Source organism: Notolepis coatsorum (genome assembly GCF_963971535.1).
Source record: "Notolepis coatsorum genome assembly, chromosome: 6".
NCBI classification, from domain to species: domain Eukaryota; kingdom Metazoa; phylum Chordata; class Actinopteri; order Aulopiformes; family Paralepididae; genus Notolepis; species Notolepis coatsorum.
The window spans coordinates 102,973,048-102,999,945 of record NC_140170.1 but is presented as its reverse complement, the minus strand read 5'-3'; the positions used below and the strand labels follow the sequence as shown (position 1 = coordinate 102,999,945).

The window sequence follows — 26,898 nt, the reverse complement described above, 5'->3', positions numbered from 1 at the left end:
GCCGAACAATGGCCTATTATACTGTTAGAGAAAACGGGCCTTGTCCCCCCTAACACTGTCCACACACACACTGTCCATAGTCCATACACATACACACACACACACTGTCCACATACACTCACACACACACTGTCCACACACACACACACACACACACACACACACACACACACACACACACACACACACACATACAAACACTGTCCACACACAAACACTGTCCACACACTCACACACACACACACACACACATACAAACACTGTCCAAACACACTCACACATACAAACACTGTCCCCACACACACTCACACTCACACATACAAACACTGTCCACACACACACACACACACACACACACACACATACAAACACTGTCCAAACACACTCACACATACAAACACTGTCCCCCCCCACACACATACACATACACACACACATACACACACACACACACACACACACACACACACACACACACACACACACATACAAAACACTGTCCACACACACATACAAACACTGTCCACACACAAACACTCACACATACAAACACTTTCCACACACACACACACACACACACACACACACACACACACACACACACACACACACACAGAGTGGTACATGGACATCTGCCTAAAACATATGTCTTCACTCAAAACAAATGACGTCATTCTTAAACTCTAGAACTCTAGTAACTCTATGTATGTGAGTATGTGTGTGAACCAAAAGGTCAGGACGAACGGAAATTACGGAGGCTCCAGATATATACATAGCTCTTCAGAGTGTAAATGACACTATTAATCTTTGATTTTGGTCAGTCGTGCACTCTGTAGTAGTTCCTCTGTGGCTCGTTGGTGATTCGATGGGGTTCAAATGTCAACCATGACATTACATTAGCATACATTAGCATAATATTTCAGCACAACCAGAGAGGATACAGAATACAGGTCATAGTGACCTTATGCTCCGTTTCAAATGAACAGGGCTGGTGTTTGGACACCCTGGCATCAAAAACAATAACAACTAGCTTATTCCTGGCAGTCATTTGGTCCAAAGGTTCACTTGAGTGTTTACACAGTCCATAACGATGCCATTTTACTTGAGTGGTTTTGCTGTATCATTGCCAGAGCAAAATAAATATGGAGGGGAAACGAGCTAATCACACAAGGTGAAGTCCAAATGTGCCACCCAAAGATCAGACCATGTCATCATCATCATCATCATCCTCACCATTTAGTGTTATTCTGCTAGCTAGGCTGGTGGAGTTGTGTGATGTCACCTAGCTAAGACCCAGGAGATGGAAGGTATGGGTCCTGGCCTGCAGCCCTCAACACCCTCCCCATGTTGCTAAGTCATCGCCGTGGGAGACGGCCAGCTCCACACTGGGCCTGGAAATCGCTAAGTTGGCAAAGCCAGAGACAGACGGACAGGCACGCAGGCTCAGACTGCACAAATTGCAGTGGGCGTCAACCCTTATGATATGGCTGTGCGAGAGAGGGAGAGGAAAAAAGTACTATGTGCGTGACTGAATGACTGCTGTAAGCCTATGTGTGTTTGTGAATGATTACCTGCTGTGCTCATCAGTGCAGTCTCCCATTGGTTTTTCTCTTTTTCCTGCTCCACTGAAGGGAGGATTCAGGCCCATCCAGGTAATATTCAACTCTTACTTCAGAACTATGCATGGCATGAAAAGGATCACCCCCCCCCAACTGGTCCCTAACTCCTTAACCTTTAACCCCTGAAGCTCATCATCGTACAGTCACATCTACACTTCATATCAACTGCTAACATCATTTCACAATGTTCATTTGTCATATATGAAGGATCCATACACTACTTTATATTAACAAGTGACCACTATTGTGATGTTGCTGAATTCCTCTTTGTTCCCTGCATTCATCCCACTACTGCTAACCTTGACTATTACTTGGGATTAAATTAATTTTTAATTCACAGTGATTGACTGAGCTCCTCATACATACAATGAGCGACAGTGAGCTTAAATAATCAAATGTATTTTTTAAGCTGTACATGGTTTGTCTTGTGTCTGCTCAGTATGGAGGCCCCTTGTTCCCTCAACATAAGTCTAACACCATCATTCTATCCCTTTTAACCTACCTATACCCTTTTTGTTTTAACCCATTAGAAAGTTAACAAACTTACTTTTTAGTTAATAATTTAGCTTCATTCCTTCCTTCCCAATGTATTTCTGAGCAGTTTGTGTAGTTTGAATGAACAGCATGCGTAACAATGGAGTTAATCCCTCTCCTCACCAATCTGTTTTTGGTTGGTTTGTTTTTTGTTTGCTGTTGTTGAATTTGTTGTTTGTGTCTATGTAACAGGATGGTATATTATTTGTCTGCTTTTTTTTTTGTTATATCAAAATGAGAGTATTGTTTAACACTTTGAGTGCCATGCCTCCGGTGCCCCGGAACCCCGTTGCGTGCCACCACCCACTTCAATGACAGAGCTCTCATATTTGCGAACGCATAAACTATATCTTAAATTATGGCTATGTGTCTAATATGGCCGTCGCTTATCAATGACTTGTTTGCAGTCAACATTGTCGAAACGGATTGTTTTTTAATCGGTTAATTTCCGTTTTATACCATTTTGAAAAACGCTCGTTTTTTGAAAGTTCCAGAAAAAAATAAAGATTCTGTGATAAACGCCCTTTACTGGAATACACTGGAATACACAAAACACGTTGTCATTTTTCGGCCTATTTATGAATTGTTTTCAAATAAACGCTAGATTATCGATAGTATGTGTACTTATGCACGCTATAGAAGCGGGCTGAAAATTCTATTATCTTATTTCCTGATCGCACACACACATACACACATATGGCACACGCTGATATATAGGTGAAAATAGCTCTGATTATCCCAAGACTGGTAAAATAGATTCCTTACCTCAGATCAGATGTTCTCCAAAAAGATTATTCCAATTCCTGATCGCCATTCCAAATATCGATCGCGTTTATTGATCCAACGCTGGGTACTGGAAACACACATTCTGCGCTGTTCTGGTGGTGGGCGATTACTTGGATCGTCTCCGGTTACTTGTCTGACAAGTAAAATGTGGAAGCAGGACTTTTTTCCCCCCATGCGTTTCATTCAATCCAATCCAAAGGGGTGCAGTACCATCCGGAGAGATGATATGGGGCGGTATTTTCCCTGTTCGAGTTCAGACAGATCCCCACTGGTAACGTGAGGCTAGATTGATGAAAAATGAATGGAAATCGCAAATAAAAAAAATAACGATTAAAAACGAGATCTCTCGTTGGCTGGCACTCAACGGTTGGCATGAACTAACGACATTTCCCGTCGTTGGCACTGAAAGTGTTAAGAGGAGAAAACGGTCTCTATAAAGTTTTATTTTTTTTATCTATTTATTGTCAATGCCTAATACTCCTTTTGACTCTTTTGTCCCTTTTTTCTTTGCTGAGACTTCATCGTACAGCAGACGTCTTTGGCTAGCTATTAATGAGCAATTTCCTCGTTGTTTCCGAGAACCCACAGTCATATTTGATAGAACATGATTTATTACAGGAGAGGTGATTTCCCCCTATTTTTAGATTGTTTTACAGCATTGTTTATCCCTCTCTCAGACTGCACAGTGACCCGTGTGTTTTCTCAACGCGAGCCCTTGCTGTTTGAATCTCGGTCACAGCTGCTACTGGTGGTCTCTCATCTTACCCAAAAGCACACATTGATTGCTGCATTACAGTGTATGCACTCTCCCCAAACACCACACCAGCAGTCATTGTAACTTCTGTGCCCATGAGGACATGATGATCCATGCATGAAGAAAGGCCCTGTTGCCCCTTGATAAACACCCTCACCTTGGCCGACAGACGACACGCATTTAACACATATAGTGTGGGTAAACCCACATAGTCTAGCCTAGTCGGCATCCCTGTTGGCGTTGTGGCTGTGAATTGGATAGCCTTTTCCATTTGTATGACGTTCTTGGTTACATGCTTTCAATGGTGGGTTTTGTGTAACATGGTCTAGCGGTAAACTGAGAGGTGATGTGTGGCTGCATGGCACCGCTCTCTCTCAATGCTGACATGACATTTCAGACTGCCACTTCACGTGCCCTAACAGAGCCTGCAGCTCTCCAGACAAATGGCACAGAACCACCCTAGATGTAAAGGTCAAGGGTCATACTTTTGCTGACAACCAGAACCTGCCGATTCCTCCTGAGCAACGTCAGAAGGATCCGCCCCTTCCTGACAAAAGAAGCCACCCAACTCCTTGTCCAATCAACAGTCATCTCCCGCCTCGACTACTGCAATGCACTGCTCGCTGGCCTCCCGGCCACTGCCACTAAGCCTCTTCAACTCATTCAGAACGCAGCGGCCCGCCTGATCTCAAACCTACCGAAGTCGGCCCATGTCACCCCACTTCTTAGGGACCTGCACTGGCTCCCCATTGCTGCACGAATCCGCTTCAAGGCCCTCGACCTAGCATACCGTGCGGCAAAGGGAACTGCTCCCGCCTACCTCCGGTCAATGGTCTCTAACTACACACCCTCAAGACCCCTACGCTCTGCATCTTCTGGCCGCCTCAGACCTACTCCTATCCAAGCTCCGGGAGGGTCATCAAAGAGAAGTCGCCTATTCTCAATCCTTGCCCCACAATGGTGGAATGAACTACCCACCCCAGTTAGGACAGCCGAAACACGTCCAATCTTTCGCCGTCCACTAAAGACTCACTTCTTCAACCATTATCTGAATTAAAAAAAGAAAAGAAAAAAAATATATATCTAACCCTAACTAACCATACTGTCATGCACTTGTCCTAATAAACTAACCTACACTGTAGCACTCAACACTTTGATGAACATTGTTACTCAGCTGATAGAGTTGTGCCCTTCCTGATGGCTTGTCGTACAGAACTTGTAAGTCGCTTTGGATAAAAGCGTCAGCTAAATGACTAAATGTAATGTAATGCTGTTGCCCATTTCGTGTGTGTGTGTGTGTGTGTGTGTGTGTGTGTGTGTGTGTGTGTGTGTGTGTGTGTGTGTGTGTGTGTGTGTGTGTGTGTGTGTGTGTGTGTGTGTGTGTGTGTGTGTGTGTGTGTGTGTGTGTGTGTGTGTGTGTGTGTGTGTGTGTGTGTGTGTGTGTGTGTGTGTGTGTGTGTGTGTGTGTGTGTGTGTGTGTGTGTGTGTGTGTGTGTGTGTGTGTGTGTGTGTGTGTGTGTGTGTGTGTGTGTGTGTAATGAACGTGATATTTCCATCTTTGACTGTCGCAGGGCCTTCAGTGTTGCCTTTCTCTGAGCCCCTGACAAGTTAAGAGGGTGGGTGCACAACAAGATGAGATGGCAAAACAGAGCAGATAGGCTTCTCAGTATGGACGAGGAGATGAGACTGCGCTACTAAGCCGGCTCCTGCCTCCCAAGGGATACTTGTATCACATTCTCCCCTCTCTGCCCCTCTCACTCTCTCTCTCAGTTTTTCCAGAGGACCCAGATGCAGACAGCACGGCCCGCCATCCCCACCAACACGCAATCCTTGCGGCCTGGATCTCAGAACCCCACTGCAGCTGTCTACCCTCCTAACCAGCCCATCATGATGACGATGGCACCCATGCCCTTCCCCTCCCCTCAGGCTGCACAGTACTATATCCCACAGGTGCGACCACTACTAATTAATTATTAATTATTAACCTAGAAATGGTCTGTTAGACATGGCTTTTGCTACAGCTGGTACTGGTCAGATTTAACTGATACTGAACTAGCTAGAAGTACAAGTAATAATAGAACACTGGCCTATTGCAGATTAGACTTAAGAGGCCTACTTCAGAATTTGAAAATGGCACTACCAAGGTAATTGAGTGTAAGAAAGTATGTTAATGGTATTAACTATATGCTATTGATCATACAACCTTCTGCATTATATTTAGAAGGCAATCTCTAGCTGTTACCAGAATTGCGATCAGAATTAATGGGAGTAGAAAATCGCACATCCAAATTTTAAGTCTTGATATCCATGATGAACACCAGCTAGTTGATTTTTATTTACATGTTTATTTTTATTTAACCTTTATTTATAATTAGTGTAGTTCTCTACTAGTTAAAGGGAAACTCCATGGCAAAACGTTTGGATCATTTGGTAGAACGTAATTCAGTCGTACAAGCTTCTTCCTTGTAATTTTCATAAATTTGACGCCAGGCTCTTACCCTGGGAAAAGTGTGTGTGGTTTCTTTTTCATTCATCATTGTGGGTCGGTCTCTTATCTGTAGAATTTTCCTTGGAAAATGGAAGTACTGTAGTTGTTGGGTTATTTGTGGTGGTTGGACGTTGGGGAGGATAATATACACAGAAGAACGATCTCCTGTGGAGGTCTGAGTGTGCAGAACTTGGGGAGGATTAGATACACATAAGAATGATCTCCTGTGCAGAAAAGTGTACATACCAAACATAGAGCGCTGTTAATGTATCACTTTGGGAAACCTACCAGTGGTGGGTCTGTCTGATATTGTGGTGGGCCGCCCACCACACATGCATAGGAAACACTTTAGTTCAACACATCTACAGTCACATCTATAGTTCAACACATCTACAGTCACATCTACACTTCATATCAACTGCTAACATCATTTCACAATGTTCATTTGTCATATATGAAGGATCCATAAACTAGTGACAAAGTGACCACTATTGTGATGTTGCTGAATTCCTCTTTGTTCCCTCCATTCATCCCACTACTGCTAACCTTGACTATTACTTGGGATTAAATAAATGTATTTTTGAAGCTGTACATGGTCTGGTGCAAATGGGCTTGTATTCAGAGTTGCAGTAGCATCCGTCAGTTGCAATGATTCTTTCCATCAGCAAATCCTACCCTTGAAGAATCTGTTTATAATTGCCCATTATGTGTATGTATATGTACTTTTAATCTCTCGTATACCATTGTCCCCACTAACCCTGTACTTTATTTCCCTTCCCTTCCTCTTTACAGTATCGTCACAGCACACCTTATGTGGGGCCTCCTGCACAGTATGCTGTACAGCCTCCAGGGACCAGCACCTTCTATCCTGGTCCTGGCCCTGGGGAATATCCTTCCCCATATCGTGAGTCTAGTTCCCTAGACGCACACACCAAGTATAACTGCCACATCCATGACACATTGGACTATTCATTTATACACGGTACAAATACACATGACCATGTCTGTCCTCTAGTTGCACGGGCAAGGCTAAGAGAATCATTAAAGACTCCAGTCACCCGAACAACTGCCTCTTTGAACTGCTGCGGTCAGGCAAGCGATACCGGAGTCTCAAGGCGAGCACAGAAAGACTCAGAAGAAGCTTCTATCCCCAGGCCATCAGGCTGCTAAACGAACAATGAATGAACACTACACAACAACAACCACCAAACGCACATAGCACACACATCCACACGCACACACTCACTTTAAACAAACACACTGTAGCACCCACTCCACACACTTTATAGCACACACCCACTTTAAACAAACACACTGTAGCACCCACTCCCCACACTTTATATTTATTGATGAAGGATTGCACTACAACTCGTACACCTTACTGTAAATTGTACCTAAAATTGTACCTCATCCCATTTCTGCTTTGCACTAGATAGTACTGTACATTAGTACACTGCATAGTATTGTATATTATATGGTAACTCAGAACATTGTACATATGTCTATACCGAACACTGTGACCTCATTTTTCTTCTTCTAAATTACATGCTATATTATGTTATTTGATACTATCTTGTCTAGCACAGTCTCTGGAGCGTAACAGTAAGAAGCATTTTGTATGAAAGTATTCTGTACTTCTGTATGACAACTATTAAAGAACTTGAACTTGAACTTGAACTAGAAGGGAGCTTGATGATGCTTTTTCGCTTTCATTTACTAAAATGTGTTTTTTTTTCTCTCCCCCTCCTCCTTTTTTCTTCTCTTGTAATTTTTTTCAGATCCCATCAGGTACCACCCACCTGTCTCACCCTCTGTTCCTGCTCCCGTTCCCACAGCTGGCCCCCCCTACTACCCGGGACAGGCGGTGTACCCCCCTTCACCCCCCATCATAGTGCCTACACCACAACAACCTCCACCAGCCAAGCGTGAGAAGAAAACAGTGAGTATCTTACACTACAAAAAATTAAATAAATTCTTCATACAAAGATTTGGAAAAATGTGTAGGTTAAGAATCAACTTTCTTGAAACATTTCTTAAAACAAGAATCCCGTTTCTAGGCTGAAGGAGCCTGAATTTGTATATGGAGATGCAATTCTTAAATACAAAAGAAAAATAATACTAATCTTTTATGACGGGCCCTGTACCGGGCAGACATTTTTTTCATGTCATAAATAGATTGATACAGTCCAGTCCGTATTAAATGTTAAATAGCGTTTCCCCCCCCAAATGTAGCCAAGAGTAAAGACCCTAACCCTATCAAAACAGCAGTCGAAGTGATTATTTTCAGCACTATGTTTACCAATAATTTTAAAGGTCCCCTATCTTATAAATGGCCTTTTCCAGTGGTTTGCATTGCTTTCTAGCAATGTGGAGTTGTACCAACACTGACTAGATGTGAGATCTCTACCCAGTCCCGTTTCTTCAGTTCAGCTGAGACAAACTGACGTGATAAGCCGCTGATCTGCCACCGCCCGCCCAATTATGAAATTATGATCAAAACGGAGCGAGTGGAAATAATGCGGAAGCGTTTTCCCTGTCAGTCAGCACTTCCTCAAGAGAGAGAGAGAGGGAGAGAGAGGCTCATACGGTGCGAGTCTCGGAGCGCACTGCATTGAGAGAGAGGGGGCTTATGTCTCTCCCTCTCTCTGTATCACTGTCAACCTGTTGCAAAATATCATAGCACACACTCCCACGTGCGCGCCCGTATTCCGATCCGTGCAATAATATTCATGGGGGTAAATCTTGTCATGCTAAACAAGTTACCAATGCATTGTCCCGTGGGATTATGCCCTCCTGCGGCGAAATTAATTAGTCCGACAGAACCATGCGTCAGCACACACACACACACACACACACACACACACATGAAAACAGACACGCACACACAAATTGGCCAGGCTGCTGATGCCTCGCGTGTATGAGAGCCTCATACAACTGAATCTGGGTCGATATTTTTATTCATTATCCACCCAGGGAGCCTGTTGTTACCATAGGGAATGAGTCTGAGGTCGCCAAGGTGCAATACCGGCCGCATCCCGCTAGACAGCGGTATCGAGCACCCTTTGTAACTTTGTATCTTCGCCTGTGGGACGGCCAAATGTATCGGGTTTCATTTTTCCTTGTCGGCCAAGGCGAACAGTTGTCCCGGTTGCATTGAAGCGCGTCAAATATCCCCGATCCATATGTTGTGGTGGATTATGCCGTGGACCAAATCGACATTGGATGTACCAGATGGCAATCAAACAATTGGAATATTATTTTTGGAATACTCCCGATCACAGGTAAGAACGATCTGATGTACATTTTTGCTTGATCCTGCAATGCTTTCATACCGATCGGACTGATAACCGTTTTTAGTGTTCAATACGAATGCCGTTACTGACAATCAAATAATCAGAAATTACCCCCCCCCCCCCTTTCATGCATTCATGATGGAACATAATACCTATGATCTAGATTTGATTTCGGGATAATAGCGTATACAGGCAAGAAATGGCAACGTCTATAGTAGAATTTACGTGTAGGGCTATAACTCAGCATTTCATTAATTACCCTAGACCGCTCTAAAACCATACTTATATTCACCATGGTATAACACGGGAACGTATGGATGGAAACATTTATTCTTTTTCACATATTGATGAACGATAGATAGGTGATGTCAAATGGGCCATAGTATTGTATCCATAGCTATAATATAGAATATAGTTATAGCTCTACAAACAAGATGACGGATCCCTATCTATCTAGCGGTGGCGTCGCTACAGACGGCTGCGTCTAATGGCTGGCACTGAAAGTGTTAAAGGGGTCATATTTTGCTTTATTTTTCACTATTTGGGCAATTTTACACAATTCCTGTGAGTCTATGGAACACATCTGTAAGGTTTCTTTCAATCAAATTCATTGTCAAGAGAGAGAGAGAGAATTTTTGGAACTTTATTTCCGTGATTATGTCTCACGGGTCGAACAAACCTGAAAGTTATTGCCATAAAATAGAATGTAGTTTGTTTCTTTACCTTTCTGTGAGCGTCTAGAGAAAAAAACGTGTCTCAATCTGAATAATTATTGTATTGCACCTTTACAGAAACTGAAACCTGAAAGAAGCTATTTACATTGCAAAGCATCTAATTGATAAAGAACACATCTGCCAAACAATAATAATGAGCAAAAAACTTTATTTTTTTTTATCAACTTTTTTCTCCCATTTTCAATTTTTCTCCCATCCCAATTTTGTATCGTCCAATTCTACCATCCCCTGTCTCGAACGCTGTTAGGCCATGCCTCCCACAAGCCGGCTGCAATGTGGACGAAGCCTTACATCACGTGTCCCCTCCGGTACTCGAGGAAGCAGCCGTCGCATCTTTTCACCTGCACAGCGCGATCTCAGCGGCGAGGGTCTGCGTGGGAGGGACACGCCGCCCCCGTCGCTTCCTGATTCTGCTGCACAGGCACACCAACCGACCTGTAGGAGTCGCTGTCCACAACGTCCGATTCCCACCCACCAGCTTCCCACCCCCTAATACTGCCAATTGTATTAGTATGAACGACCAGCCAAGCTGGTAGCAATGCAGAGAGTTGGGCTCGAACCCAGCGTCTCCTGCATTAGTGGCGAGCTCCTTGCCCACTGCGCCACTTAGCCGCCCAGCAAAAAACTTTATAAGTGAAAGATGATTTGGCGATATTGCCAAATAGGTAAAAGAAAAAAACCAGGAGAGGAATATAGTTGTGAGGCCAAAATCTACCTGTTAACACAATGATAGGTTAGAAATATATATTAGACCTCTCAACAATCAGAATCAAAGGGAAACTAATCTAATTCTTGAACAAGAAACATTGAACATTTAATTGATGGAATTTTCATCAAGAATTGGATTCCTTGATTCATTCATTCACTCGGTAATCCACTCAGTAATTCACTCACGGTTAGCCCCTAGTAGCAGCTCACAGGCATGGCTTTTTTGTGTATGCCCAGTTCAGCTTGACATCACAATGTATAATCCTTGGTAGACTCCAGAGCTAACCATCTCAAGACCAAGGTATCCGCTATTGATTCGTTAGGTTATTCATTCATTGACAGCCTTCAGTGATGCATTGTAACCCCATATGGTACAGCTTTTGCACACTTTTGTTGCTCAGGTTTACAACAGCATTTTGTTGCTCAGGTTTAAAACAGCATTTTGTTGCTCAGGTTTACAGCAGCTGCCTTGTGCTGCCTTGTGCTGCCTTGTGCTGCATATGCAGTTTGGTGTTTAACGTTATAGGCGAAGTGATCTTGCAGTTGGCTATTAAACGAGATGTGCAGGCATATGGTTGGATGAGCAGCACTCATTCTCTTCTCAACCGGTTGAAAAGCATATTGTAGCTACATCTTTGCATGATGAAATTAATTGTCTCAGTAAATCCACTTCAGTAAATAAGCAGCATTGTGTTGCCGATGTACTGTTGTGTTTATAGTTGGAAGTGTTTATAGGCCTGTAGTTAGCTATGCCACTAGTGAAGAGAGTGGCTCTAGCTCGCTGCCTATAGACCTGTTCACCGACGACGTCACGACAAATATGCGTGCGCAGACCCGAGACAGAAAGGAACGTAAATCCTGGTCAGAACAACGGGGCAGACTACAATATATTTGCATTTGTTAGCCTTGCTAGCAATCTAAACAATCAATCCATGCCAAAGCTAGATATGTAAAAGGTGAAAGACTCAGAAACTCACTCGTAAAATTACATCCAGCTGTTTTCGTTTGAAACCACTTTTAGTCAGGCGAGTGCCATGGTTTCTCCATAGAGCCCCATTGTACTTCTTTTGACGCAGCAGCTCGCGCAGGTCCCGGGTAACTTAGTCATGTGACTCAGTTGGTATTGCTGATTGGCTCGAACACGGTATGTTTGTAAACAGCGAACAGGTCTATAGATATTGGTAACTGTGTGTGTTGTGCTGTGCCAAAGTTTGGGTCATAGGTTAAGTATTTAAGTTTGCTGTTGCCTATTTGCTGATGTGAGAGGAGGAGAGCAGGGGCTCTTGCTCACTGCCCTGAGATGTCGGGAACTCTGTGTGTGTTGCTTCAAAGCTTCCATCAGGTTTGTTTCCCACACTTTTTTTGTACTAGATGTAGAATAGTGACTTGACTTTATGTGCCGCCAGGATCTTTTGATGTAATGCAAATTCAACCAAACTCAAATATTTGTGACAGCCTGCAACTTTCACCAATCCCTGCAATATTTCTGCATAAAACAGTCAAGCTGATGGCAATTTTCTACTTCTGGTTCTCACGGCAAGTTTGGCCACTTAATGTTTCCTTGCAACATTGTAGCGACAAGCGTCATGGACTTGGAATTCTCTAAATTTCCTGCAATTTTCTCGCAATAAAATACAGAAAACGTCGTAAAATGCATTGCTTTTAAATTTGTATTTATTTATCTTTTTTAGAAAAGCTACAGCAAATGTTAATCCTGTTATTTACATAGACACAACTCTATGTCCTATGGGCAGTAGCCTACAACATAAAGGGTAATTCCCATCTTGAAGCCTGCATCGCTTCACATCTGACACTGTGTGAGTGTGACCTTGTTAAACCTCAGATTTATTGCTTAACTGGAACATTTTAAACATTTTATGGTCACCACAGATGAGGGGAAAGGACCAAAATTGGCTTCATTACAAGCTGTGGTTTTCTCTATAGAACTCACAGGTACAGAAGTGCATAGGAGAAGATAGTCTAGAGAGCAAAGGAGAAAGTAAAGAGGCAGAAATCAAATCGGAAGCACTAGATACGCCAAATTCAACACATGTACAGGATTTCGTCTTGGCAGTGGTTCAAAGACGTAACTCAGAGTTCCTCTCTACAACAGTATGTGGTACAACGAGAGCAGGACCTCACGTACAGTGCCTAGAGACAGCATAACAGGCAATACACAGAAGACTACACAGCATGTATCACTTTCCATAGTACTCTCCATACATGTAGTGCAACAGTGTTGGCAATGTGGCATGCACTGTTCATTTAAAAGCAAATGTTGAAAACCTGGGGGCTAATTGGGGTTGCCTTTCTCAGACCTGTCCTTGTGGCTGGCAGGAGGTAACACCAGTAAAACGCCTCAGAATATATCAGGGAAGGAAGAAGCGCTTGGTAGAGGGAGTGCAGGTTTGCTGCATCGATCAGTACATATTTTAATGAATGTTTGATCCAGGCCACAGTGGAGCTTATCTCCAGGTAGCCAGACACATTGGGATCGACATAGAAACCCACTTCTGAAACTGTCTTCTCTGAGCTGTCAGTAGGAGAGCCTTTTTGTCTTGTCTCCTATGTTATATTTCAAATATCAAGTAGTGCCTTTTCCTTTCCATTAGCGCTAGATATCTAAGGGCACCATTCTGCACCATTTTGTGTGAGATTATATTTTTTGTTCAAAACTGATGAGACATTAAATGTTCAAACTGTAATGCTGTTGCTTGCTCTCTCTCCTCTCTCTCTCTCTCCCTCCCTCCCTCCCTCTCTCGCTTGCTCGCTCTCTCAGCTCGTTCTCTTGTCTGCAAGGCTCATAGAACTATATAAAACGTTCACTCATGACTACAAATTATTGCGATCATGAAAAGGCCTGGGGCTGCCAAAGGGTAGTGGTGGGAGCACATTATAATAGAAGACTCTGATTCCATAAATGTTTACATTTCATTTGAACAAACTATTTTACTTTGGATTCATTCACATTTAAAAAAAAAAGTTACAGCCTTCAGTTATTCTGAAGTCCGAACACAGTAGAACACACACACACACACACACACACACACACACACACACACACACACACACACACACACACACACACACACACACACACACACACACACACACACACACACACACACACACACACACACACACACACACACACACACACACACACACACACACACACACACACACACACACACACACACACACACACACACACACACACACACTGTGAGGAGCGGTTTGAGACAGTGGCACTTTAGTCAGGTGTGTTTCTTTGTGACATTTGTCCTCCCAGATCCGCATTCGTGATCCCAACCAGGGTGGCCGGGACATCACAGAGGAGATCATGGCAGGGGGCTCCGGGGGCTCCGGGAGCAGGAACCCAACACCCCCTGCTGTACGGCCCTCCTCTACCCCCACCCCTCCACAGGTACGGCTCTCCTCTACCCCCACCCCTCCACAGGTACGGCCCTCCTCTACCCCCACCCCTTCACAGGTACGGCTCTCTGCAGTCGCACACACACACAGTGTTGAGCCAGCTAGAGTAGCTGATTAGTAGGGGTGGGAATCGCCAGAGACCTCACGATACGATACTATCGCGATACTTGCGTCACGATACGATAGTATCACGATACTAAATATATCGCGATACGCTGAGTATTAAAAAAAAATAATAATTTTAATCAAATTTCATTTTACCTTTTTTCAACTGCAAAGCAAAAATGTTTTATCTAATAAAATGAAGTTCATCTCACTTCAATAATTTTTATTGCAGAACATGGTATTTTCTCAAGCAGACAGATGTAAACACTGTAATCTGTCAAACTGAACTGTTTGTATTACAGTCATATTCCAACTTAACTGAATGCACGTGTGTGTGTGTGGACTACTGTACTATTACAGGTATTGAAATGAACAATGCAACTTCCTTATATTATTATTCGTTTTTTTTAATGAATTATTAAATATCTGTACTTGGCGTCCCTGTATCGATACAGTATCGCCACACAAAGTATCGCGATACTACTACATATCGATTTTTTTTCCCCACCCCTACTGATTAGAGTAGATCTTTGGCTGCAGCCTGCAGGGCAGAGGGAAATCTCCTAATCCCCTCTGCTCTCCGCTATGCGTGTGACACGCAGCCAGCCAGAGAGGACAGAGCAGGTCATCCCCCCCCCTCTCCAGCCCCCTCCTCCGCCGACAGTCTGACTTATTTACACATACACGCACTCACAGCATGGCATCTTCACCCAGGCCAAGACTCGTCTATCGTTGGGTTGGTAAAGTAGTTGAAATGGTAAGAATGCATCAGGCAGGCGGTGATCTGACGTGACCAGGTGGGGTTTTCATTTCTGTCCACTCGTCTGAAATGATCACAAGGAAGGGAGAAACGGTAAAGACATGGAAATAAAACCCTGAAATGATCAGAAATGATCAGCCCATTGACCATATTCACACAGCGGGCCTTTTTGCTCCACCCAGGGTGGAAAGGAATCTCAACCTGAGCATGACACGGCCACTAGGGATGGGTACCGTTCACATTTGAACCGATACGGTACCTGTACCTGTGAATCGATACCGGTACCCAACGGTACCTTTTTTCGGTACTTTAGTCTCTAAAAATGTTATCTACCTACCTCAGTTGTGGAAAAAAAATCGAAACTTCAATTAACCACACTTTCGACCGTTTTCGGCTTGCCATTGCCCTGACTGCTTTCTTGTTGAATCAAGTAAAATCCTAGGTAAGCGTATATTGTGCGTGTGAACGTTGACATGAAAAGAGAAAAGATATTTTTATTTTTTTAATAAACGGTATCTCACGTGAATCGATACTCGGTAGTACCGACGTGTTTCGGTAAGTACCTTTTAAAAGTACCGAATTCGGTACCCATCCCTAACGGCCACCATGTGAATATGGTCAATTGTACCCTCCCTGAGCATCCTTTATCTCCCACATGCCCGCTTGTATCACTGATCCTCGTCCTCTCACTCTCTGCACAGTAGATTCTGTTTTCGTCTACTGTATGTTCCCACTCCCTCTACAGAATCCATTCTCATCTGTTGACTCGGCAAAGCCAAAAAAAGACGCTTAATGGGTCTGAATTGATTCTCCGCGCGAATGCCTTCCCTCGAAAGCTCGAGCGCTAGACAATACATGTGGGTCATTTTCAAATGCGACGGTTCTCTCCGGTCGGAGTGTTGCATAGAATGATCCCAGATGGATGTCATCAGGCTGGAGTAGGATGGCATGTCCTGGATTCTGAAGACGGACGTTCTTGTTGTGACTCTTCTTCTTTCCTCCCTGTCACCTCTTTGTTAACAGTGTCTTTCCTCTCTTTCTCTGTCCTTCTGTTCTTCATTTCCTTCTCTCCTCATCTGTCTCCTTTGCTCTGTCCCATGATATGCACCCTGCTCCTCCTCTGCTCCTCCTGCCATTTCCACCTCATTGGTCTTCCCCTTGTTTCTTCTGTCTGTCCCCTCTCCTCTCGCTCCTTGTGATCTTAACCATTTCCTGCTGGTCTCCTTGTTTTCCGCTTCTTCTGTTTTTGGGCTTGCTTGATTGTTTGTTTGTCTGCGTTGCCTGCACCTCTGTGCCTGTCTGTCTGTCTTTCCATGTTGCTAGTTTTTATGGCCGCACCCTCATTATCCTCACATTTTCTACCTCAAATCACAGCAGCAGCAGCATCCGGGCAGCAGCCAGACTCCAGAGCAGCAGCAGCAGCAGCAGGCGCCACAGCCAACTCAGCATCAACAGCAGCAGCATCAACAACAGCAGCATCAACAGCAGCAGCAGCAGCATCAACAGCAGCAGCATCAGCAGCAGCATCAACAGCAGCAGCATCATCAACAGCATCAACAGCAGCAGCATCATCAACAGCAGCAGCTTCAACAGCAGCAGCTTCATCAACAGCAGCAGCTTCAACAGCAGCAGCTTCAACAGCAGCAGCTTCAACAGCAGCAGCTTCAACAGCAGCAGCAGCAGCAGCATCAACAGCAGCAGCATCAACAGCAGCAGCACCAACAGCAGCAGCAGCAGGCCCATTCAAGAGCCTATAGCCAGGAGCCCCAACCACAGCCACAGCAGCCCCCCACACCCGGGGCTGCAGACACCAAGCCTGTGCAAGGTCTGCCCCACCATCCCTCGCCGTCCTGCAACGTCTGCAAAAACAAATAACGGCTGACACTTTTTGTTTGAAATTATTTGAAAGGAATAATTTTTTGCAATTACAACCCCCTCTCTCCCCCCCACAACCCCATCTCCCCAAAAATCGAAATGCTTCCCCTCAGCTACTGCAATGAGACAACCAGCATTATCACTGTTTTGCAGTTTCCATTAATCTTGCATTTTTACAGCAAGTAAACAGGAAAAACCTGAAATTGGTTTGACATTTTTTCACACAAAACAAATCCATTGTGGAGGAGCTGTCATGTTGTCAGGAAGGAGAGACATTGTTGTACATTACTCTCCTCCAGACACCGACACAGCCTCACAGTTGCTCATCAAATTCCCTGCACTAGTTTGTAAAACAAGCTTTTCTGAAGTTGTTGATTTGTAAACTGCAGGCTCCAGTTTTGATCAATGCAGGGATACAGTCTATGTATGTGCATACGATCAGCTCTGGTCAGATAAACAATCTGCAATGTTGAAGTATAGGGGGGGGGGGGGTCGAATAAATTCAAACAAAATGTGGCAGCCCTACTAACAAACCGAGCTTCCCTATTCTCAGGGAGAAATGTATAACTAACGTATGAAGGTGATTTAGAATACCCTAGTAGAAACATCTGCTTTTGAATGCTGTGTATTCCTGATTCCATTATAAAGCCCCGTATTTATATGTGTGCTTCCTCTAGATGATACGCCAAAATTGGAACCGGCTGTGCAGAAGTCTTCCTCTCCTGGGCCCGGACAGCCAGAAGCTCCAGTGGAGAGACGAGAGGCCAGTGCCCCTGTAACGGAGCCCTCTCCCCCTGCTGAAACAGAGCTTCCTTCCCCTGCCCCAGTGGCTCCTGTCCCAGTGGCTCCTGTCCCAGTGGCTCCTGTCCCAGAGGCTCCTGTCGCGGCTGAGCTCCCTGTGGCCAGCACTGGCGAACGGCCCTCAGCGGTGGAGCATGCTGCTTTAGCTGCTCCTTCCTCTTCTTCCTCTACAGTGGAGCCAACACTTCCTCTGCCACCACCTCAGACCCAGGCACCCGACACAGACGAGCCTCTTCCAGAAGCCCCACGCACTCTGGCCGCTTCTCCCTCCCCGGCTCCAAAGGCTCTGAATGGCCTTGCGGACACCGGGGCCGAGCTGGACACCCCGGCCAAGGAGCCTTCCCCTCAGGCTCCGGCCGTGCCCCAACCCCAGGCTACAGCGCCTGGCTCCAGGGAGGCCGTCGCTGAGACCTTGTCCTCTGAGGTGAGGCCAGAGGTGCCCCTTGCTGCTGCCGCCACTGCCCTCGCTCCTGTGGCTCCTGTGGTACCTGTGGTGCCAGTCACCCTGACCTCCATTCCCGCCCCAACTGTGCCAGCGCCTCCTCCTGGCCTTCCGCCTCTAGTGCAGGCCACAGCGGAGGCCAGCGAGCCCAGCGAGCCCTTAGACACCAAAGAGCTCCCGCTCACAGCTGGGATGGAGGCAGATGTCGGCATAGCTGACAGCAAGACGGAGCTCCAGCAACAAGCACTCACCAGGAAGAGTCCCACTACAGGTATCTGGTTCTGGTTCTTGTCTGTATGAGAAAGGAGACCCAGTATTTACCACAGCATGCTGATCACAGTGCTTTATGTAGACAGCTGGATCTCATGGTTATGCTGGAAAGAGGGTTGTTTTTCTACCAATGATTTTTCCTTTTTGATAAAAAAAAGGATTCCTGTGGTCATGGAAAAGCTGAAAGTCACAGCATTTGAAAGTTGTTCTCTAGGTCTGGAAAGATGTGAAAAATTATACATAACCTAAATATTTTGGACATGTGTTCAAATTGTATTTCATCAGCTGGTGAAGTGTTTCATGTAATACTTAGTAGTGTATTACTTTTGAAGGAATAATAACCCAACCCAATAAGCCATGTTTCCCAACTCTACAACGAGTGATCTGAGGAAATCACTCTTGTGTGTCTGTGTCTGTATGAGCTTGGTTAGCTCCGCGGCTAACGTTAGGTTACCCCGAATTAAATGAATGACTAGGTTGCAAAACATTGGAGTAGTTTTCACTGCACATAGAAACAGTCAAACAGCGGGAGCATATGCGACCAAAGCCCAGCTATGGAGCGACAATAATATGTTCATGACGACAAGGTTTCTCTCTTTAGCCTTTGCCGTGGTTTATTATCACATTGCACCCAACAGTACACATGAGACCTTCTCTTGTGAGAGCGAAGGAGGAAGAGAGTGAGGGGGAGGTAACATCTCCTTTTATACCCCTTACCTGGCGTCAGCTTCAATAGCTACGCCTATAGCGCCCTCTTGTGGAAACAGTTAGACAGTTACATGCAATCATACATAACATCTAACTTCAACACTCCCACTTATGGTTGTCTTGTATACTGTACAACTTTTTCAAAAACAATTTTCAAAGAAAATAATACAGTTCAGAATATCAAAAAGAATATGGCAGTCAATATTACATAACGGGCAATATTTACACACCAAACATGACCTCTGCAAATCTTCTCAATTTCAGTTTGGAGACAGGCTTTGTCATAGCTAGAGCCATATGAAATCCGTTTTATTTTTTTCCAAATTCCATTTTCTTTTTTTCCAAATTCTGTTTTTTCCGTTTTAATATTTCAGAATTCTGTATTTTGCTTTGTACGCTCATTTTACCATCAGAAATAGTGTCTGATAAGTGGGAATGAATAAATGTCCACAATTTAATAAGATATAACAGTCCATTTAATAGGGCTGTCTTAAATACTTTGAAGCTTCGAAGCTTCGTTCGATGGGCATGGGATTCAAATATGAAAATAAAATTTGATTATTAAAAAAAAAAAAAAAAAAAAAAAAAAAGTATATATATTTTTGCAAAATCAACCCTGCAATTTTTTTTTTTTTTTTTAGGTTGATTCCATTTTTATTGCTCAATTCCGCGATTCCGTCCGCGATTCCGTGATCGCGGATTCCATATGGCTCTAGTCATAGCGTCTGCTACCATGTCGTCTGTAGGACAATAAACAAGTGTCATCCTTTCTTCCCTGATGACAGATCTGATGATCTGATGAAATGATATTTTATATCCACATGTTTACACCTCTGTCGGCACACAGGGTTTCTAGCAATTGCAATGGTTCCCTGGTTGTCTTCATAAACAACAGTTTTCTTATATACATAGGTATCCATTAATTCGAGCAGTTCTAGATAAATACATTCCTGTATTGTCATAGCTAGAGCCATGTATTCGGCTTCACAAGTTGACAGTGCCACTGTGGGCTTTGTTTTCCACGAAACCAGTGAGCTGTTTGTGTTCAAACTCACACAATACCTTGTGGTACTTCTTCTGTCTGTGGCGTCTGCCGCCCAATCTGCATCACTGTAGGCTTTAAGCCCTAAGCCCTCGCTGCTCTTTCTGAAACAAAGCTGTTTATCTGCTGTGCCTTTGAGATAACGAAAAACATGTTTTGCTGTAATCCAGTGCTCCTCTGTGGGATCAGCAAAATGCTGTGACAATTTACTCACTACAAAACATAGGTCAGGGCGAGTACATGTTGTCAAATAAATTAGGCTACCTACAGCTTTTCTGTACATTTTTACATCTGTCAGTTTCTGAGCATCCTCTTGGTAGTCTAGTTTTTGATCACATGGTGTTTCCCTTGTCCTACACTCTTGCATGTCAAAACGTTTCAGGATATTTTTACACAACTGGCAGACTTTTCGAAGTCCATGCCTAGAAAATGCTTTAACCTGCCTAGGTCTTTTATTTTGAATCTGGTGGAGAGCATACTTTTATCCTGCTCTAGGTTTCTAGTGTCAAATCATCCACTTCTGTATTTAAACGTTGATCCTCTTCTATTTAAACATTGATCCACTTCTGTATTTAAACATTGATCCACTTCTGTGTTCAAACATTGATCCACTTCTGTATTTAAACATGGAATCTCCTTCTGTAATTTGGGGTTTTTCTAGCTTACACACTAGCTTCTCTCCTTTCTCCTCGTAGCATTTTGCTACAAACCTGGCCTTGTACTTCTCGTGGCCCCCAACACCCTCCTTGATTGAGCACACCCATTTTCCTCCCACTGTCTGTCTGCCCTCTGGTAACTTGGTTAGAGTAAAGGTGTGGTTGTCCTCTAGGGACCTCATCTCCTCATCCATTGCTCTCTCCCATTTTCTTGATTCAGGGGACACCATCGCCTCTTTAAAGGTCTGAGGTACTCCACTCACTACTCTGTAGCAGTAATCAATGCTGGTAAGTGTACTGTCATCCTCGTCACTTTCTCTCTGGGCATAGTCTTTCAGATACTTTGGGGGTTTGTGTTCCCGTGAGGGATACCTCCCACTGCATGAGGCACGTGACGTCACCCTCGGGTGCTCCTCGTCATCATCCTCTGGGGGTTGCTGACTGTCTGTCTGCACGACTGTGCTCAGTACACTAGGCTGAGGTGTCTCTGTTTCTTCACACCTTACTCTGGAGTCCAGCTCTGGCTCCTCTGTCTGTGTCTCGTTCTCACAAGTTGTCTTTGTGACAAATTTGACTAGCCTGTGTTTTTTCACTTTCCCTTTACCGGGATAATAGACTAGAAAAGCGAGGCTTCCTTTGTCGTGCCCTACAAAGAGTCCTTTTTCACATCTGGACTCAAGCTTTTCTCTGTCCTGCTGGTAAGCATAACACTGAATTTGTGCATTCTGTCTAGATTACACTTCTTTCCTGTCAGTGCTGTATACGGGGTGGTGCCCGTGTGCTTATTAAAACATCTGTTTCTGGTGTAAGCGGCTTCTTGTACCGCATAATGCCATAGACTCTTAGGTAAGTTACCATCTATTAGCTTACGCCTAGCCATTTCGAAAAGAGTACGTCCTTCCCTCTCTGCCACCCCGTTCTGGTGCGGGGAGTAAGGACATGACGTCTCGTGTCTTATCTTGTTCCTTCTCAACAGTGATTGGAACTCTCTATTTGTGAACTCGGTTCCGTTGTCGGACCTCAAGCATCTTATGTTGCCATAAGGGGCTACATCTGCAAGGAATTTCTCCGTGGCCTGGAGTGTGTCACTCTTTGCTTTGAGAAAGTAAACAAACACTGCCCCTGTACACATATCTGTAAAAGACTGTACATATTTAAAGCCACCTATGGACTCGTTGCTTACTGGACCGGGATCTGTGTTAACTAGCTCAAGTGGTACCTTTACTTTTTCTGTGGGACTTCTGTTTCTCGATTGAGTGAACTTCCCCTTTATGCACACTTCACATTCTTTGTCAGGTCTACGCTTTTCACCTTTAATGTGCATGCCTTCTGTCACCGCTTGCAGTTTCAGTAAATCCTCGTAATTACAATGACCCATGATCTCATGCCATGTCTGAATATCGTGACTGACAGTCACATTACACATATCATTATTATTACACTTATCGTCATCATTACACTCTGTTTGTAGATAATACATTCTCTTGTACACCTCTATGCTAAATCGTGTACCATCAGGCTCTACAAGAACATCTTTACCTTCATTGAAGAACACTTTGGCACCGTTCGCAGTAGCAGATTTTACAGAGAATAGTTCTTGTGGGAACGAGGGTATGTAGAGAGCGTTCTTTAACGTCACTGTACACCGGTGCCCCTCACTGTCTATGAGGCATACCTGTGCGTTTCCTCTCCCTTGCGCCAACCCCTAAGTGCGCTTCCCGTCTGCCAGCTCCATGCTGTGTCTCTCCGGCTCGAAGGTGTTGTCAAAGTTCTTGAATCGATTCCTGTCGTTGATGACGTGGGACGACATACCTGTGTCCATGATCAGTCCCTTCCTTTGGGCCTGCTGCTGCTGCGTTGGCTGGGTGACGTACGCTGTCTGCGCCCCGAAGATGAAGTCCTCTCGTCCCGCTACTCTCCGGGCGTCGTCTCGACTCGTCTCACGTCCACCGTTGTCGCCATCTTGTCCACAGCCGCCATCTTGTCCATGCGCGTACCGAGCGCTCTGGTCACGTTTCTTTCTGCACACTTTGTCTGTGTGCCTCGTGGATTTGCGGAAGCTACACCAAACAGTCTTTGTGCAGTTATCTTTCCGGTGCCCCTTTTCTCCACATCGCCAACACGCCAGCTCCGTCGTGGGTCTGGTCTTCTCTCTCGGTGCCGCCCGGGCCTTCAGCACCCTCTCTCCCGCCTCCGCGGGGACTGGGTGTGTGTCTTCTGAGGCCTCAAAGTTTGCAACTTGGCCCTGAACACCCCCAGCGACATGTCCGCCGAACCGTGTGTCACCAGTAGTGTGAACGGTTTGTACAGCTCCGGTAGTCCTCTCATAACCATCGCCATCATTAGTCCATCGCTCGGTGCTTCTCCTGCACTCTTAAGCGCCGTAATGATTTGCTCAGCCCTGATGACATATTCGGTCACAGTCTCGGTGTGCGCCTTCTTCAGCGCGGTTAGTGTTATGTAGAGGGATACGATTCGGGGCTTCCCCGTCCGATATAGTGTACTCTCAACACTTTCAGGCTCTCTCGGCCTTTGTCCTTAGTGTCGCGGAATATCAGCCCCAAGCTTGTGTCGTCTAGCAGTGGTGCTAACTCGCAGTATGCGTCTGCATTTTGCTTGGTGTCCAGGGCTCGCGCGGCCGCCGTTACTTCTCCCGTGGGGGCCATCAAGATTGTTGTCTTCAGTCCCACACTGTGCATGCAGCACAACATTCGCTCTTCCCAGAGCTCATAGTCCTCTGCTCTTCCGTTGAACGAGGGCCAGTTGCTCCTTCCTTTGGTCGCCATCCTCTTTTGATGGTAGGCGTAGCTTTAGCTCCCGTTAGCCTAGCCTTAGCCACACGGTGCTCCCGGTGCTAAACTGCCCTATACTTCAGCTAAACTTGCTACCCTTATTATTTCGCCCCTGCGTGATCTGGGCCCATAACCTGTTGAGAGTCAGCTATGGAGCGACAATAATATGTTCATGACGACAAGGTTTCTCTCTTTAGCCTTTCGATTCCCATCCCTAGTTCGGTACGGATACGTGTACCTTTACACCCCTAATAGCTATATAACATACTGAACATTAGGGATGGGTACCGAATTAGGTATTTTAATTTTTTTTTATTTTTTTTATTATCTTTTTCCCCCTCCTTTTTCCGATTTTTCTCCCATCCCACTGTTAGTCGTTATGCCAATTCCTAACCCCCTTCCTGGTTGTTGCGCACCCCCCCTTACTGTTGGTCCGGGAGGCCGGAGACTGTCCCATGCTTTCCTCCGACACATGTGCAGCCAGCCGGCAGCCAGCCTGGCAGCGCAGATTCTCACCGGGAGAGTGTAACGTGTGGAAGGTCACACTACCTTTCTCCAGATCCTACCCTCGCTGTGCAGGCGCCCCGACCGAACTGTAGGGGTTGCTGTCCACATCGCCCAGGACCCACCCACGGCTTCCCTCCCCCTAACTCAGCCAAACGAGTTAGTATAGCGATCAGCCCAAGCCAAGGCAATGCTGACTCTCCGGGAGTCGAGCGAATTAGGTACTTTTAAGGGTACCGGCCGAATTACGTCGGTACTACCGAGTACCGATTCACGTGAGATCCGCCGGTGCCACATTTCGGTACTGTAAATAAAATAATAAAAAAAAAAAAAAAATCTATTATTCCGACGATTATTTACCGTGAAACTAAACCTATGAAGTGTGCCGCACGTTCACACGCACAATACACACTTACCTAGGATTTGACTTGATTCAACAACAAAGCAGTCGGGGCAATGGCAAGCCGAAAACGGTCGCAAGTGTTGTTACACTTTACAAAGCTAGATGCAGACAACGCTCGCTGCAATATTATATATTATATGATAATAAATTATTTTGAAGTTTTGATTTTTTTTTTTTTTTTTTTTACAACTGAGGTACCGTAATTCCTCTAATAGTAACCCCGGCTTGTATTTGTTTAAACTGTAGCTGATACCAGGCTTGTATTAGGAGGGGGCATGTATAAGAGAGAGGCCTATATTTCTAATTTTCAAACAGACCATAATGAATAAATCAACATTTTGTGTCTGTTTGAACCCAGTAAAATGTAACTAACCCTAACCCTGGGTACTGGGTTCAAGTACTGTATGAAATACGGTAGTAAACAGTGCAATTACAGGTGGTCAAAAAAAGTTAAATAAAGTAAAATAGTGCAATCACAATACTGGTATACGGTAATAATAATAATAATAATAATAACTTCGTTTTATACAATTCTGAGGTAGGCTTACTCTCTTGGTAAACATTAACACCATACCATTATATGGTATTTTCTGCACAGCCAGGCCAGCATATACATGAAACCCGGCTTGTATTAGGAGGCCGGCTTATAATTGCTTAGCTCAACAGCGCACCCGGTCATTAATAGAGACCCGGTTTTTAATTGAATACCGGTTACTATTAGAGGAATTACGGTAGGTAGATTACATTTTTAGAAACTAAAGTACAGAAAAAAGGTACCATTGGGTACCGGTATCTGTTCAAATGTGAAAGGTACCCAACCCTACTGAACATACTGTATTAGTAACGTATCTCTCTACCTCTCTCACTCTGAGGTGTGGTCAGAAATAGCAAGCCCTCCCTTATCAAACAAAAAATGTAAACAAAGTGCAATACCAAGCATTCTTTTCTTGCCTAGAGGTGGTTGTTTGATGACATTTGAAAAACCTAATTCTAGTGCATACGTCAATGTAGGGCTGTGTGATATGGACAAAATCGTTCATCATGATATGGGTAATTTGCTATCTTGATAACGATGTATATATCACAATATAGTAACTTTTCTGTACATTTTATGAAATGATCCTGTGAACTAATACTAACGAAAGGCACTTTCTCTCCAGGGATGTGATTTCTCCGTTTTTAACTGGATTTCTGTTTTTTCTGGTACCTAAAAGCATGATACAAAAATATTCAAAAATAATAATAATTTTTTTTTGTATTATTATTTACATTTTTTAATATTGTTAGATTCTGATCAATCGGCCAGTATCACGTCTTCTTGTGTTATCATCTCTCCATCCACTCCCTCATAATCAGATGGGAACCAATTCGTATTGTCCTTGTAAGATCTATTCTAAAGATCTTTCGGTGTGTTCAGTCTGTCGTCCTTCTGCTATTCAGTCCAATAGTGGTCAAGACCATCCTCGTGTTAGCCGAAGCTAATGATGATGTGGCATCCGCGCCCCCCCCCCCCCCCCCCCCCCCCCTCTGTGATGAGAGGAGAGAGTCTCTTCTGTGTGATCTCAGTCCTAGTCAGATTGTAGTCTGCCCTTAGTCTCTTGGTCTGGCTTACACCCGGAAGGAACTTGCTTTTCTATATTCTCGCCATAGCAACGACAGCCCCGCCCCTCTCCTGGTTGTCATGCGACGCGCTGTCATGACAACCGTGTTTAACCTTTACACACATCAAAACGCAGTTTCTACTGTCAAACCCTCTCCCTCGTCTTCTGTGCCCGGCGTATCAGCTTGTTGTGTTCTAGATCGGAATGTCAACATCCCGCTCAGTCAGTGTGCTGCTATTCAGTGACTCCTGCTCGCTCTGAACCACCTCTTCCACCACCCTCTGCTAAGGCAAGCCATGCACATTTCGATCTCTCTGACCCGGCCCCCTTTAGATGCTCTCATCTCCCCCCAATCTATACATCACATACATTGAAAAACACCCAAAAACACCTGTTTCTTTCAATATGTTTTGATTATTTTTCCACCTGGTCTAAGTGAAACGCGAAAGCAACATTTATCAGACCTGCTATTCTTGCATAACAGATTTTCATTGGCTATCGATAATGTTACACACTAGGAAACACACTAACACTGGATTGCTTTTGTAAAACTGACCAACCAGGGAAGGTTACTTGCAAGCAGTGCCG

At 44.6% G+C, this 26,898-nt stretch overlaps 1 protein-coding gene across 5 annotated transcripts in view; it reads left to right on the top strand.

Annotated features, from left to right (window-relative positions):
- Positions 1-26,898, top strand: part of eif4g3a (eukaryotic translation initiation factor 4 gamma, 3a) — a 124,798-nt gene that overhangs the window by 39,550 nt on the left and 58,350 nt on the right. For 2 of the 5 annotated variants that reach the window (XM_084317433.1, XM_084317434.1), the window contains exons 6-12: positions 1,593-1,652; positions 5,464-5,643; positions 6,974-7,085; positions 7,960-8,120; positions 14,209-14,376; positions 16,591-17,041; positions 17,769-18,605. In XM_084317433.1, the coding sequence (XP_084173559.1) occupies positions 1,593-1,652; positions 5,464-5,643; positions 6,974-7,085; positions 7,960-8,120; positions 14,209-14,376; positions 16,591-17,041; positions 17,769-18,605 (1,969 nt within the window). The remainder of the gene's footprint in view (positions 1-1,592; positions 1,653-5,463; positions 5,644-6,973; positions 7,086-7,959; positions 8,121-14,208; positions 14,377-16,590; positions 17,042-17,768; positions 18,606-26,898) is intronic. The other 3 variants (XM_084317435.1, XM_084317436.1, XM_084317437.1) reach the window with 2 other exon arrangements.